The sequence below is a fragment of the Cuculus canorus genome, chromosome 1, assembly GCF_017976375.1.
Source record: "Cuculus canorus isolate bCucCan1 chromosome 1, bCucCan1.pri, whole genome shotgun sequence".
Classification (NCBI taxonomy): Eukaryota; Metazoa; Chordata; class Aves; order Cuculiformes; family Cuculidae; genus Cuculus; species Cuculus canorus.
The window spans coordinates 52,771,903-52,785,831 of record NC_071401.1 but is presented as its reverse complement, the minus strand read 5'-3'; the positions used below and the strand labels follow the sequence as shown (position 1 = coordinate 52,785,831).

The 13,929-nt window shown below is 38.2% G+C and overlaps 1 protein-coding gene across 2 annotated transcripts in view; it reads right to left on the bottom strand.

Annotated features, from left to right (window-relative positions):
- ABCC4 (ATP binding cassette subfamily C member 4) overlaps nucleotides 1-13,929 on the bottom strand; it is a 151,342-nt gene that overhangs the window by 104,446 nt on the left and 32,967 nt on the right. For both annotated transcript variants that reach the window (XM_054087756.1, XM_054087759.1), the window contains exons 9-13: nucleotides 11,607-11,711; nucleotides 6,666-6,755; nucleotides 6,117-6,308; nucleotides 4,499-4,593; nucleotides 4,335-4,421 (exon numbers count right to left, since the gene is read on the bottom strand). In XM_054087756.1, the coding sequence (XP_053943731.1) occupies nucleotides 4,335-4,421; nucleotides 4,499-4,593; nucleotides 6,117-6,308; nucleotides 6,666-6,755; nucleotides 11,607-11,711 (569 nt within the window). The remainder of the gene's footprint in view (nucleotides 1-4,334; nucleotides 4,422-4,498; nucleotides 4,594-6,116; nucleotides 6,309-6,665; nucleotides 6,756-11,606; nucleotides 11,712-13,929) is intronic.

The window sequence follows — 13,929 nt, the reverse complement described above, 5'->3', positions numbered from 1 at the left end:
TCCAGAAATTACACTCCTCCAAATTGACAGAAATAAACAAAGACCTAACATTTTAAGTTAACAAACTTAAGTAACAGTATACTATCACCCACTTAAAAAACCCATTGCACTTTCACAGCGAACTTCTATACAATTAAGAAGAAAAATTAGCTTGAGCTTTGATACTGCAGAGTATGCAGCAGAAGACACTTACTCAGAAGGGGACCTACAACAATATAATATTCCTCTATATAAAGGCAATGTGTTGGTGCTTTGATGAATATGAATCCTCATCTGTTCTTCTTTCCCTACCAGGTTTTCTTTTCTTTGAGACAAGTTGTTCTTTAATCTTTTTTAAGTTTTTTATCTCTGAGAACCAGCTTTCTTTCACCTCTGCAAAGTGTCTCTTCTTTAATGATTCCACTTTCTTCCTTACCATTCTTTTTGCCTCTCCGTTTTGGAAGTTCACACGCAAGTTTAACTTTTACTTTTAATACTTACATTCATTTCAATGGAAATAACCACTGAAATGAAACTAAAGAACATGCAGAAGTGCTCGTAGGCATAAAGTCTTTGTTATACTAATTTACTTACTACATTTGCTTTCCCCTCCTTTCCCTTTAAATTTAGGTGGTTTAAATTTAGGTGGTGGAGAACAAAACTCCACTTGTTTTCATATATTTTTAAGTTTCCAAAATTTCATGAAAAAAAAAAAATGGTGTGATATATCTGCCAGAGACAAAAAACCCCACACCTATTTCAACTATGCTGTTTCTGTTTCTTAGCGATGTGAAACAATACAGAATATAGAAATATGTTTACAAAGATATTCAGGAGAGCAGGGAATTTCATGGAATCCAAGCAAGAATGAATTCTTTTCTCAGAATGCCACAGGCTATTCCAAACTTTATTATACAAGGAAACATGCTACTGTGTCTGTATGGCTGTCTCTCATTTCAAAACTAGAGGTCTCAAAATATCAGATTCCTTAACTTATAATGAAAAGCTATTTTTATGTGTATATGTATATAAAAATACATGCATATTTTCATATACACACACAAAAAAATACAGAAAATACACAACTGTACTGTTACCTCCCCCCAACATTAGGAAAAGAATAAAGCATACTTACTGTTAACTATCGAGAGAACTCACAGGAAAAGAGGCTACAAATAAATAGAGAATCCACAGTTTATACCTTACTAGGCCCTAGGGAATCTGACCAGGAGAGAGGAATCCATTGGAAAACTGGCTTTATCTGCTCCATCATCCATGGAACAACTTGTCTGCATTACGGAGAAATTCTTCAGAGACACATACCCATATTAATAATATTATGGACTGTTTTTCCCACTGGAGATGTACTACTCACATTCTTTCTCATTTGAAAAGTATTTATATATATTAAACTGTTTACTGCAGTAGCTGAACAGAGCAGAGAGAAGCATTAAACATAATGAACCAGCCATCCACAGGAGGTAGTTTCAAGGAATTACTAGGAACATACCTATCTTTGATGTATACCCATAGACCAGACATTTCTAAAAAAATTAAACATTAATATACAATTACAAGGGGGGAAAAAAAGCGCGAGTGAACTGAACAATACCCACTTCAGATTCTCATTAAATAATCCCGTTTCTTCCATCTTGTCCATTGTTTTATGCCTCGCGGTTTGGACTCCTGGGGGCAGCTTGTATGAAGTGGTGTCTCGGACATTCCTCAGCACCATGTTCTAAAAAATCATTCTTGCCCAAGTGCTCATTCTCTTCTTCACATTTCTAGCACACTATTCAAGAAGCATTAAAGAACACACCCTGCCTTGTTTTTCAAAGCGAGCTACTGAGTATAACGCTCTCCCCACTAGCCCTGGCACCTCTTACAGCTGCCATGAAGGCCTCGGAAAAGAACTTGTTTGTAATGAAGCCCTCCCTTAAGATTTTGAACAAGGAAATATTGCTCAGCTTTCCTTGCCACCATTACTCCACCCAGCCCATTTTCTCCACAAAATGCTTCCATTCCACTTTTATCTGTTTTGCTCAAAGCAACCTCCAGCTGCGGAAGAAAAGTAAATGAAAGTAAAGGAAAAACTCCACCTAGTTTTCCGAGTTTCAAATTCTCTGAGATAGCCTTCTTATTTCTCCTCACCTCCACACTTTTAACAGTAAAACATGCACTGTGCTCACAGAGCAATGGTCTCTAGCTCTTTTATGGTTTTGCATATCCAGACTTCCAGTTTTGCAGTTGGATCATAGAATCATAGAATCACCAGGTTGGAAAGGACCCACTGGATAATCGAGTCCAACCATTCCTAACACTCCCTTAAACCATGTCCGTAAGCACTTCATCAACCCGTTCCTTAAACGCCTCCAGGGAAGGTGACTCGACCACCTCCCTGGGCAGCCTGTGCCAGTGCCCGATGACTCCGTGAAGAATTTTTTTCTGATATCCAGCCTGAACCTCCCCTGGTGGAGCTTCAGGCCATTCTCCCTTGTCCTCCCCCTGTCACTTGGGAGAAGAGGCCAGCTCCCTCCTCTCCACAACCTCCTTTCAGATAGTTGTAGAGAGTAACAAGGTCTCCCCTCAGCCTCCTCTTCTCCGGGCTAAACAACCCCAGCTCCCTCAGCTGCTCCTCGTAAGACTTGTTCTCCAGCACCCTCACCAGCTTCGTTGCTCTTCTCTGGACACGCTCCAGAGCCTCAACATCCTTCTTGTGGTGAGAGGCCCAGAACTGAACACAGTAGATGTAGATGCTCCTAATGTCACATGTCACATAAAAGCAGAAAAATTGAAGAAGCAACCTGACCTCCTTTGCAAGACACTACTGTACTTTCCTGTTTTCCCTTTGGTGAAAAGACCTTAAGACTTAAGGGAGAAACAGGTTAACAGCTCAGGTGGGTGACCTTTCAGAACACCTTCACTGATACAGTCAGATGCTGGAGTTGTAGAGCAATCTTGTGCATAAACAGACAATCAGCAGCTAAAGACTAGATATAGCTTCAACAGGCATCATGATTGAGTACGTGAACCACAGAAGTAATGAACTCCAACTGTCAGTCGTGCCAGGTGAAAATCATCCTGCACAGAATAATGAACTTAAAATCTATGCATCATAAAACTCTTACTCTACACCTTCTGATGGAAACAAACAGTAGCCACTGAAAGAAATCAACAAAATAAAACAGAACATTGATGGGGTTTCAGAGGGATCTCCAGATTTGAAACTGCAAACATCAATAAGATGTACAGTTTTCAAGTTTAGATACTAAAAGCTTCCCCACATAGGGAAAAAGAACATGCATGCAATGCTAATCAATGCAAATTCTACAACCATTTCTGCAAGACAAGTTTTTATGATTGTCTAGGGGTGGAGAGAAGGGAATAACAGTAAAACCAAATTAATTCCTGTATTTGGAGCATGGAATTCAAAGGATTTAAGTATGCTCAAGAAAATGGTCTCATTTAAGGCTTCAACCAAAGCCTACTGAGTTCAGTCAATAAAAGTTTTTCCTTCTACTTCTAATAAAGTCTAGATTATACCTTTTGATACAGAGAGCTCTGCAAGCTATAAAGAAGCAAGGGTGAAACACTGGCTAGGAATAACTGGATTATACTCATACTTGCTGTGTCGCAGATAGACAGCTTGAAAGAAGAGAGACTGAGAAGAGGAAACTTATTGAGAAGAGAACCTGACTTAATGAACACTCTCCTATTTCTTCAGGAATGAAAGAAGACCCAATATCTCTCTCTTTCCTGGTAAGATTATACATTCACTTCTCCTCTATTTGTGCTCTCAATCATCTACTCTGCAGGCCACAGTTCCCTGTTTCACCTACCCAAGAGAAATTTCAACCACTCAAGAACCAAAATGAAAAATCACTCAAGAATCTAAGAGAGTTCTATCTTTTTCTTTAACCACTTCAATTAAATGCTTATGTGCTGTGCAAATAAAGCTTCAGAAACTTAGGAAGTGATTTAAAATCCCCCACAGACTATTCTTCACTCAGTACTAACATTCATAAAACCCAACATTCATAAACCCTAATACTAATGTTTGAAATCGGACATTTTACTCAAGAAAACAGTGTGTATTCCCTTAAGAATAATTCTAATATCTTCAAACCAGAATTTTACAGGGCTTTAAAAAAACAAAGAACAAAATGAAAGACACACGGAGGAAAAAAAACTATACATCTTCCAAATACATAAAATAGAGGAAAAATAAATGCAGAAAATGAATGCATTAAGTTTTGGTAAGAGATACATCTCCCCAAAAATGCTTTGTTAAGCTTCTCTATGAGGAATTAGAAGATAACAATTGTATTTTAAGAGAAAATAAAGCAGTAACGTACTTTTCAAACAAATGTCTTCCAACTTCAGCATCTACCGCACTCAGTGGATCATCCAAAAGATAGATGTCTGCATCTTGATACACAGCTCTAAAAGGTTTAAAGGCAATATCAGTATCACAAAGTCTTATAGTTTGTAAATTTTAGAAACGGCAAAACACACTAACCTGGCCAAATTTACACGGGCCTTCTGTCCCCCACTCAGTGTAGCTCCACGATCTCCTATTACTGTTAAGTCACCATCTGCTAACAATTCCAAGTCCTGTGAACAAGAAAGAAGAGATAGCAAGATTTTATCGGTGTGTTTAGCTTCAAAAACTGACAAAGCTGCTTCAACATAACTTTTTCTTATTTGAGAAGTATCAATTTATCATCTCACATTAAAATACAAGGATTCACACTGAATGAAAAATCTGCAGTTGCTTTAAAAAAGCATTAAAAATAGGTGAAATCTTAAAAGTTCACTTTTTCTACAGCTCTGACAGAGGGAAGTGCACTACTATTCTTAGTGTTACAAAAAATATTTGATGGAAATTCAGCAAAATCAAACTAAAAATTATGAAGTAGAACAGTAAATTAATTATTTATTAGAAGAAAATGACCTCACACAATAAATATAACTGAACTACTATCAGTAAATTATCTTCCATTTGCCAATGTCCCCAAGAACTGCATTAAGAACAGTAACTAAGTATGTAAGAACATACATTCTTACTGCAATGTGTCCAAGAGAAATAACAACAAATTCATCCCCCAGATTTGGTTAATTGATGGGGCTTGGGACTACAAGTAAGAGAATTAAATTATACAGTGTTCCATTACTGCATTTCTTATTCAGGAAATACAGAAGTTTATACTAAGCTATATCACATATTCTGAAAGTTTATTCACAGTTTTTACAAGATATGTAAATTTGAAAGAAAACTATGAAAGCAAATCTACCATCAAATATGAAGTGTGGTTTTTTAAATGCAGTTTGCTGTCTTTTAAAGTCACTAAAACCTTAAGTTTAGACAACAGCATATGACTGAATATCAGCAGGATATTTAAACTCTATCTACCATGTGTAAAAACCTTGCAAAAAACCCAAATTCATCACAGTAACCATCTGCTTTTCACCTGTGTCGCTGCTGACAGGAATATCGTAACATGCTGCATAAAACCTTTTTAGCTGTCAAGCAAAATGTCTGTTTCTTGACAAATCTGGCTTAATCCTCTTCCGTATCTCATGTCACAAACTTCTTTGAGCACAGACCTTTCAAAAATATTTTTTTATAAAACTACTTGGGCTCAGTAAGTTCTCCAATATACAGCACCAAGGTTCTTTTGATAGCTGCTAGCAATGCATAAAACTTGACATACGTGACATTTATTTTTAAAAGTAACATAGGATATTTAAAAAATAGAAGTCATAAATAGTGCTAGCATCATACTCGTTTTCCTCCTTTTCTTGGATTTACACGCACACCTACCACAATACCAGTGAAAACGGCTAAATGTGATTATAAAATTAAGTAATTGGGAATACTCTTTCCCAAATCTGTCTGCAGTTCACATAAACTACGTCTCCCTCTAGTGTAAGTTTTATGAATTACAAGAATACGCTTACACACGGATGTCAAAAATCATTACATGTATTTCTGTTAAGCGACAGGATTTGTTTCACATGCTAGAAATAATACTCAATTCCACATATTATATAATGCAGCAGGTACCACAAGTCGAAGGAACACTAATATAAAAATAAAGATCATGGAAATAAAACATACAAAGACAAACTCATACCTTTTTAAGAGCACAGACTTTTAAAACTTTTTCATATTTTTCTTTCTCATATTCCTTATCAAACAGTATATTACTTCTTACTGTACCAGAAAACACCCAAGGCTGCTGAGAAACATAGGCAATTCTTCCAGTAACATTTATCAAGCCTTTGTCTTTAGGCAGCTCACCAAGAATAGCACTTAGGAGCGAAGACTGGAAAAGATTAAAAAAATGATATAAAAATTGAAAAGTTTGATTGTATTAAAGACATCACAGAGACTGCACAGTGTTTACCGGCATGATGGCCTCTACTGCCCTGTCAAACTACTGCTAACAGTAGAAGAGCACTTGTACCCTTTCCATGCAGTCTAGAACCATCATACAAAGTACTGTTTAACTCTGAACCATCCCCTCCCCACCCCTAGAAGGACATCTGCCATTCTTGAATGTCAGTATCTTGTTGTGAAGTGTGTTATTATAGAGAGAAAAGAACTGGACATTTTCAAGTTCCCAGTCACATTTAACAAACTCATCAAAACCCCAGAGAACGAAGTAAACATTAACGCTCACTTTTCCAGCTCCTACAGGACCAATCACAGCCAATAATTCCCCTCGTCTGACCGTAAATGAAAGCTGTTGAAGTGCTGGGCTTTCTAAACTCTGTGGATAGAAGAAAAAGTCAGTCTCCCTCAATACTCAAATATACACCATCAAAGCAATTCTTCAACAGAAAACAACGCACATAATTCACTGTAAATTAGCAACGCATATGCCCACCAAATTTTCAGGCGTAGCTCGCCTCTTCAGTAATTCACAAACACTTTTATAAGACCCCAATCCTTCACCAGAAAAAACTAACACAGAGAAAACAGCATTCAAGGAATAAGGAACCCCAAGGCAGAAGGAGCAGCTCTTCCTCCAAATCAACACATCCTCGTTGCAGCTCAGCACAAGGTTGAGGTGGCAGCCTCAAAACTAAGAGATCTCTGCTGAACCCCAGCACTTGCAGCCCCAGCATGGCATGCCCAGAACCATAAGCAGCTGGACAAATGCTGACAAAAGGAAGGGTTGAAGCTCTCTCTCAGAGCCCCAGGAAAGCCAGGTCTGTGTTTGCTGTAGTCAAGGCTCTATCCGAAGTGAAATTAGAAAAATGCTGTTAGATGTTACACAACTTCATCTTCTATATCTTGGATCTCCGAGAATTCTCACTGATAACACAGTGGGCTATTTGTGTGAAAATATACTACTGTAGCATTGTTTATTTAATATTTCTTTTTAATATGTCTATCCTTTATGTTACCCTACTGATAAGGGCTTAAATCCCAACAATTTTTTGTACCCTTCCTATGAAGGTTGTAAAAACGCCTTTTTCTTGTGAAAAGAATGCTCATGTCTTCAGTTGCTACGCTAAACCGCAATTCCTAATGACCCTGTGCAGCTCCCTCAACAGCCTTGTAACAGGATATGCCTTTACATGCACCTTAGACCTCGCTAAGCGTGACTAACACTAAAATGCAAACAGGAAAATATATGCCTTTAAAAAGAAAAAAAAAAAGGAGAAGCTGTATTGTGATAGCATTCCTATTAAAGGACAAAAGAAAAAAAACAAAAATAGCCTGAAGCTTCAAGAAAGAAGAACAAGGTGAAGAGTATCTCTTAACAACTTGCAGACTGCTTAAAATCTCCAGCCACCCTTTGAAGCTCAAGAGGCTGTAGAGGGCACCACCTAACTCCACACAAAATCTGCTCCGTCATCGAGTTCTGGGACTGCAAACAGAGGAATCCTGCAACTCATTTCAAATTTATTTTGGAGAGACACGGGTACAGCATCACTCACACCTACGATGGCTGGGAGACCTGGACTAGCACATGTGTCCATTCACGCCACGAGAAACGTTCAGTTAGGCAACAGCATACCCAGAGCTCAATGCTGCGTGTCCCCCAGCACCGTTTCCACCTCACAGAAGCACCATGTGAGATTCACATGAAATCAGAGCCACGCTGTGAGAACCTAAACTTGTGCACACTGTGCAACTCTGCAAGTCTACTTTTGTTACTACCATAAATTTCCACAAGGTGGCATCAACGGGGCTTTTTACCCTTTTCCTCACACTCCACCTCCCCAGTCAGCATTTCAAAATGAATTTGATTTTTCAGTCCAGAGAGCGCAGTTCAGGTGTTCAGTCAGTGCTAAGATCAGGGGAATACTACTAACTTGTGGCAGCTAAGTGTTTGGGGTTTTTAGTGCAAAGACTGTTGGGGAAAAAAAAAAAATCTCTCATTAAATTCATTAGTCTATATGGAAAAAGTAAACAAGCTTTCAGACACACAGACCTTTCCTCAGACTTCTGGAGGCTGTGTTTCTGCATTCACAAAAGTGCAAAGATATTTCTTCCCACACTAAGATTTTCATAAAAATACATGATAAAAACCTAAAAACATTAAAGTTTTTAAATGACCACCCATGTATTATATATTAAAGCAGTATTGTAAGACATCATAGACCCTAAACAAAAGTAGTAACATAAGCAAACAGCATGGCCACAAACACCTAAGGGGCATGGTGTTTCTGCAAAATAGCTTTCTTCATAATTAAAATTTGTCCTGAATTCATCACATCTATTTTTAGGCACTAAACTGCGGCCAGCAGGTCAAGGAAGATGATTCTCCCCCTCTACTCTGCTCTCGTGAGACCCCGCCTAGAGTACTGTGTCCATTTCTGGAATCCTCAACATAAGGAGGATATGGAACTGTTGGAAGAGGTCCAGAGAAGGGCCACAAAGATGATCAGAGGGCTGGAACACCTCCGCTATGAGGACAGGCTGAGAGAGAAGAGGTTGTTCAGACTGGAGGAGAGAAGGCTTTGGGGCAACATGATAGTGACTTTCCAGTACCTGAGAGAGGAGCTACAAGAAAGCTGGGAAGGAACTTTTTACAAGGGCATGGAGTGATAGGATGAGAGGGAACGGCTTTAAATTGGAAGAGGAAAGATTTAGATTATACATTAGGAAGAAATTCTTCACAATGAGGGTGATGCGACAGTGGCACAGGTTGCCCAGGGAAGTCGTGGATGCTCCCTCCAAGGAAGTGTTCAAGGCCAGGTTGGTTGAGGCCTCGGACAGCCTGATCTAGTGAGAGATGTCCCTGCCGATGACAGGAGGGTTGGAACTAGATGATCTTTAAAGTCTCTTCCAACCCAAACAATTCAATGATTTTATGATTCACTTAAATTAGAGCACAGACTAATATTACAGTTAAGTTAATCTGACAGCTCATTACCACCAAATGTCCCAGCTCCCCATGTCTTTCTTTCCTCTTCTGCTGCCACTGGTTCTTGCCTAACCTTGCAGATAGACCGCTCAGGAGACTCAGCTACCAGAAAATTAATCACATTTGAAGTTATTAATTTTCTAATGTCTTATCCCTCTGAACTGGTTCACCACAGGGTTGTACACACGAGCACTAACACCAGCACAACGTAGGGAACAGAGGCAGAGTGTGAGGACAGAAGGGCAGGATAATAACCCTTTCAGGGGAATAAACTCCTTAGGTGAGTGTGGGCAGACTTACACACCCTAAAGCCAAGAGAAAGAAGCAATTCATCCCATCTAAGAGATAAAGAGATCACACATTGACAGAGGTACTATACTACTTGGGCTCCTCCTTTAAGAGAGCAAAATTACAAGGGATAAACTTGGCCTTTAGATTTAAAATTCAAGAATTTGAGCAAAGTTGTTGAGTTGAGCAGACAAACTCTTCTGTAAACTCAAGGCGTATCAGTAAAACGCTGTATCGAAGAATTCCTAGTTCGGTGCTGGTATCATACTAGCCTGTGGGACTCAGATAATGCTTGCCTTAATGAAACAGGAGTGTGACCATGAATTAATTGGTTTTGTTTATCTTTTGATAAACTGCTATACACCATGTTAGGATGCTTTCCTAAAAGTCTAGCTAATAATCCCTTTTTCACTTCCAGTTATTTTGGATTTGTGAGTTGTAGGGGGTTTTAGTATCTCTTTTAGCTCATAATCTTCAAAAATAAAAAATTATCATCCAGCTCAACAGTGTCTGTATAGAGAGCCCAAGAGTCATGAGAAATCTAGTCAGGGTAGCAAGCTAAGTTAGTTACTTGACAAAGGATAGGATACTTTTATTATTGCTTTTATAATTCCTCTCTCTGAACTCGTTGTCTCTTCAGTGAGTGACTCTAAAATTATTTTGCATTATTGTAAGAGTATGTAAGAAAAACTTTGAACTGCTTTTAATAGTTTGAAGAGAATTATTCTCCCACTCACATTGCAATTAAACATCAAAATGAAAACTACATTAACAGTTTTGTGGGTGGTTTGCTGCTTTGCTTTTTTAAAAAAAAACAAAAGGAAGCTCAAGAATTCCAGTCATGCTGCTCTGCTTTATGCCATATAAAAAACTCATGAAAAAAAAATGAAGGTGTTTTATGGGCATATTATGCAACCATTTCCTATAAATTGTTAACAGTGGTACTTTTATCGGTATGGGAAGAAAACAGACTAAGAAATGCATTCCGTTTTGCATTAGAATATATTCACCATTAAGTTTTTCATATCAGTTAAAAGCCTGTTCAACATCTCAGAAAGAATTTATGTCTCAGACACAATTCTCAGAAAGTAAAACACAATAATGTAACATTTTTCTTTTGTAGCTGAGTAGTAGTAATAGGTTGATCCTCACATATTTTCACACTATCTTCCTTGGGACACAGCACATAAAGGTAAATACATGGACATTTCTTATATGCATTACATTTACATGAAAAATTCATTTTTGAGCTTCCAGCATTTCTTATGGAGACTGAAGTTTCCCTTGTGCAAGGATACTGGCAGCTTATAACAGCTCTGACAATTCATCACAAATTGCTGCTTACCATAGCAACTGCAGTATTGAAACAGAAACAGTCAATCTTTGCCTCTCTTACAGAAAAGAATACATAGTACATTTATCACCTGAGATTCTTTTTTCTAGTCATTTTGGTGAGTTTAGTGCATTCTAAGCAAAAAACAATTTGTATGTTTCAATTGAGACTGTTCAGCTACAGAGTAACAACTACATGCAAATTAGTCTCTATTTTCAAATCTGTTACAAGAAGTACAATATTGCACTGGTCCTATAAGGTCCTGATCAGCATTCAGTTGACAGTAAAAACCTCCATACACCACAGCCCACCCTACTGTGCTGCCTCTCTTTCATGCAATTTAAGCATCTCAGCTACAACACAGTGCTGTTTAATAACAAGAGGTATTTTCAGATTGAAAAGCACAGATTTTCACTTAGTATAATATTCAGGAACAGCTACTTCTAAGATGCACTTGATAGTGTTTTCACTATTATTCTACAGTTAACATATAAAAAGGATTTCCATACACAAAAGATGGGCTACAAAACATCAGCACACAATACGCAGACATTCTGCTTTTTTAGACCTAAAGCGACTAGAGTGACAACATACTTTACATTCAGTAGAAGCAAACTTACCTTATCCCAGTAGCAAGTCAAATCCTGAACGTGAAGAATGATATTCTCATTATTACCATGCAGTTGTGGCTGGAAGTGCGAGACCTCATCAAGGACCAGAAAGTTCTGCAATAAAAGAAAAGCAAAGGGTATTGCCTAATGTGAGACTGAGAATGGGAAAGGAACCCAAGCACATGTTATTAGAAGAAGCACACAGTACATTAATTATGGGGAGAAAACAGAACAATCACAAACCAATCAAGAAATTACATTTCCAAAGCAATGTACAACTCCTCAAGTGTATGTGTAACTAGCCAGCAATTCTGCCCCAAAAAACAAAAGTGCAGGTTTAATAACATTAAATCACTACAGGACTCTTAACAACTACCTGCTCAATAAAACAGAATTCCTGAAGGAAACAGCCCTTCAGAACCCATCCTGTCTTTTCCTTGAAACACTGAAAAAACATACCACTGTTTGATTCCCCTTCTTTCCATGTGGAAGAGATTAAACTCCCACTGTAACATCTTATCATTCCACTGCTTTGAAGGTAAAGGCTTACGTCGTTTCACTCGGAAGAACTATGAGGACAGAGTAAGAAACTGTCTTCTGTCCCTATTACACAGTCTTTCTTCCAGTGACTAAAAGGCTGCAGAATGCTATCTGAAACTTTCCTCCTTTTAAATTCCAGGGCATTAACAAAAACAAAGTTTACACCTGATAACTGTTTCATTGCATTTTCACTACTATACGTCTAGATATCCCAGTCAGAGAATCTTTCCTTCAAGTTGCATAAATGTGCACTTTTGTACCAGAGCCACACTTCTGGCACACCTTGCCTGACGTTAGATTACAAATACCTCAAACGCATCTAGAAAGGGAAGAGCCAAATGCTAGAGAAAGCTTTCAAGGATAATAGTTACCAAAATTTTAAGGCAAAACCAGAAAAATTCTATCATGCTTTGAATCCCAGAGCATAAAGACCTTCAACTTGCTCTAGCAGACAATATTTCGAGAAATATTGAGCCAAAACTAGTGAGCAAATACTAAGCGAACAGCTTCAAGAAGTGAGATAGCTGCTAAAGACCTGCAGAAGTCAAGGGAAGCAAAAGGAAGATGCCAGGAGCCACAGGAAGAGTATTGCTAGATGTTAATAGGCACAAAGAGATATTGTTCAAACGCCAGCTGGCAGGTATCATTTCAGAGAGGAGTGAGAAGTGTTTTAATGCAGCAGCCTCCAAATTGAATGCACATAGATACATACACGTCCACTAAAAGGCAAAAGTGCAAAGCAACACATGGCTGAGCTCTCTGGCCAAGTGAGTATCGCTGAGCACTGTTTTAGACAGGCAGACCCAAATGGCTACATGTGTAATAATAAAGAACTCAGGATAAGAGGCTGGTAGGCAGCGAAAGAAACTCCAGACACAGCCTAAATGAGGACTCTGTGTGTGGCGTGAGAAAAGACTTAAGAAGTGTGACTTGGATTTAGACGATGGGTGAAATACCATGGCAGTTATAAGCAAGGAATTGGTCTCTCATTGTTTCTGCATTTACTGGGAATTTTTGTTCCAGCAGTAGCATTCATACCAGGTATAAATCCTAGACATTTAACTAAAATACATTACAGTATCACAGGTGGAATATTTAAAATAAAACTAGTAGAAATTAAGAATAAAGTTATAGGGTTAATACCAACAATTTTCACCAGTGATGGAAAAAAAAAAAAAATCAACCCTAGAAATACACTTTCAAAAGCAGTAAAATAACTTAAGCCACGGAGACATTTTAAATTCTTTTAAAATATTCTGCCATTCATTTTGTACTTAATAATCTTCCATGTAGAAGGGAAAAAAGTTGCTTCCACTCACAGGATGCTGAGAAGCAAACATTAGCTTGAGATATGACTGTGTCCTTGAAAGAGAAACCTATCTTTTTTACCCAGCTGAAATATATCTGTTTTCTGAGTTTTTGCCAAAAACTGAAAAACAACTGCTTGCAGTTTGTTTCATGAGGGAACCTTGAGGCTATTGCTCCAGCTCCATCACAAGAGTGGTTCAGCTTCGAGAAGAGATACAGGTCAGCTCTCAGGTGTGTAGCAAGGGTTAGAGGAAAAGACGGCTTAGGTGAAAAACACAATAAGGAGACCGCAATTTTCTTTTTGCTACACAGTTCTTAGGTATGTATAAATGAGTATGGAGGAAAAGCTACTACTTTTCATTTGACCATTGCTCTTTATTGTCACCTGAGGCACAGTATTCTCCTGCTTCCTCCTCTACAAGAGTACTTTTAAGATCAGTGCAGACATCTAACTTGTTCCACAACACCGAAAAGAGACCATCTT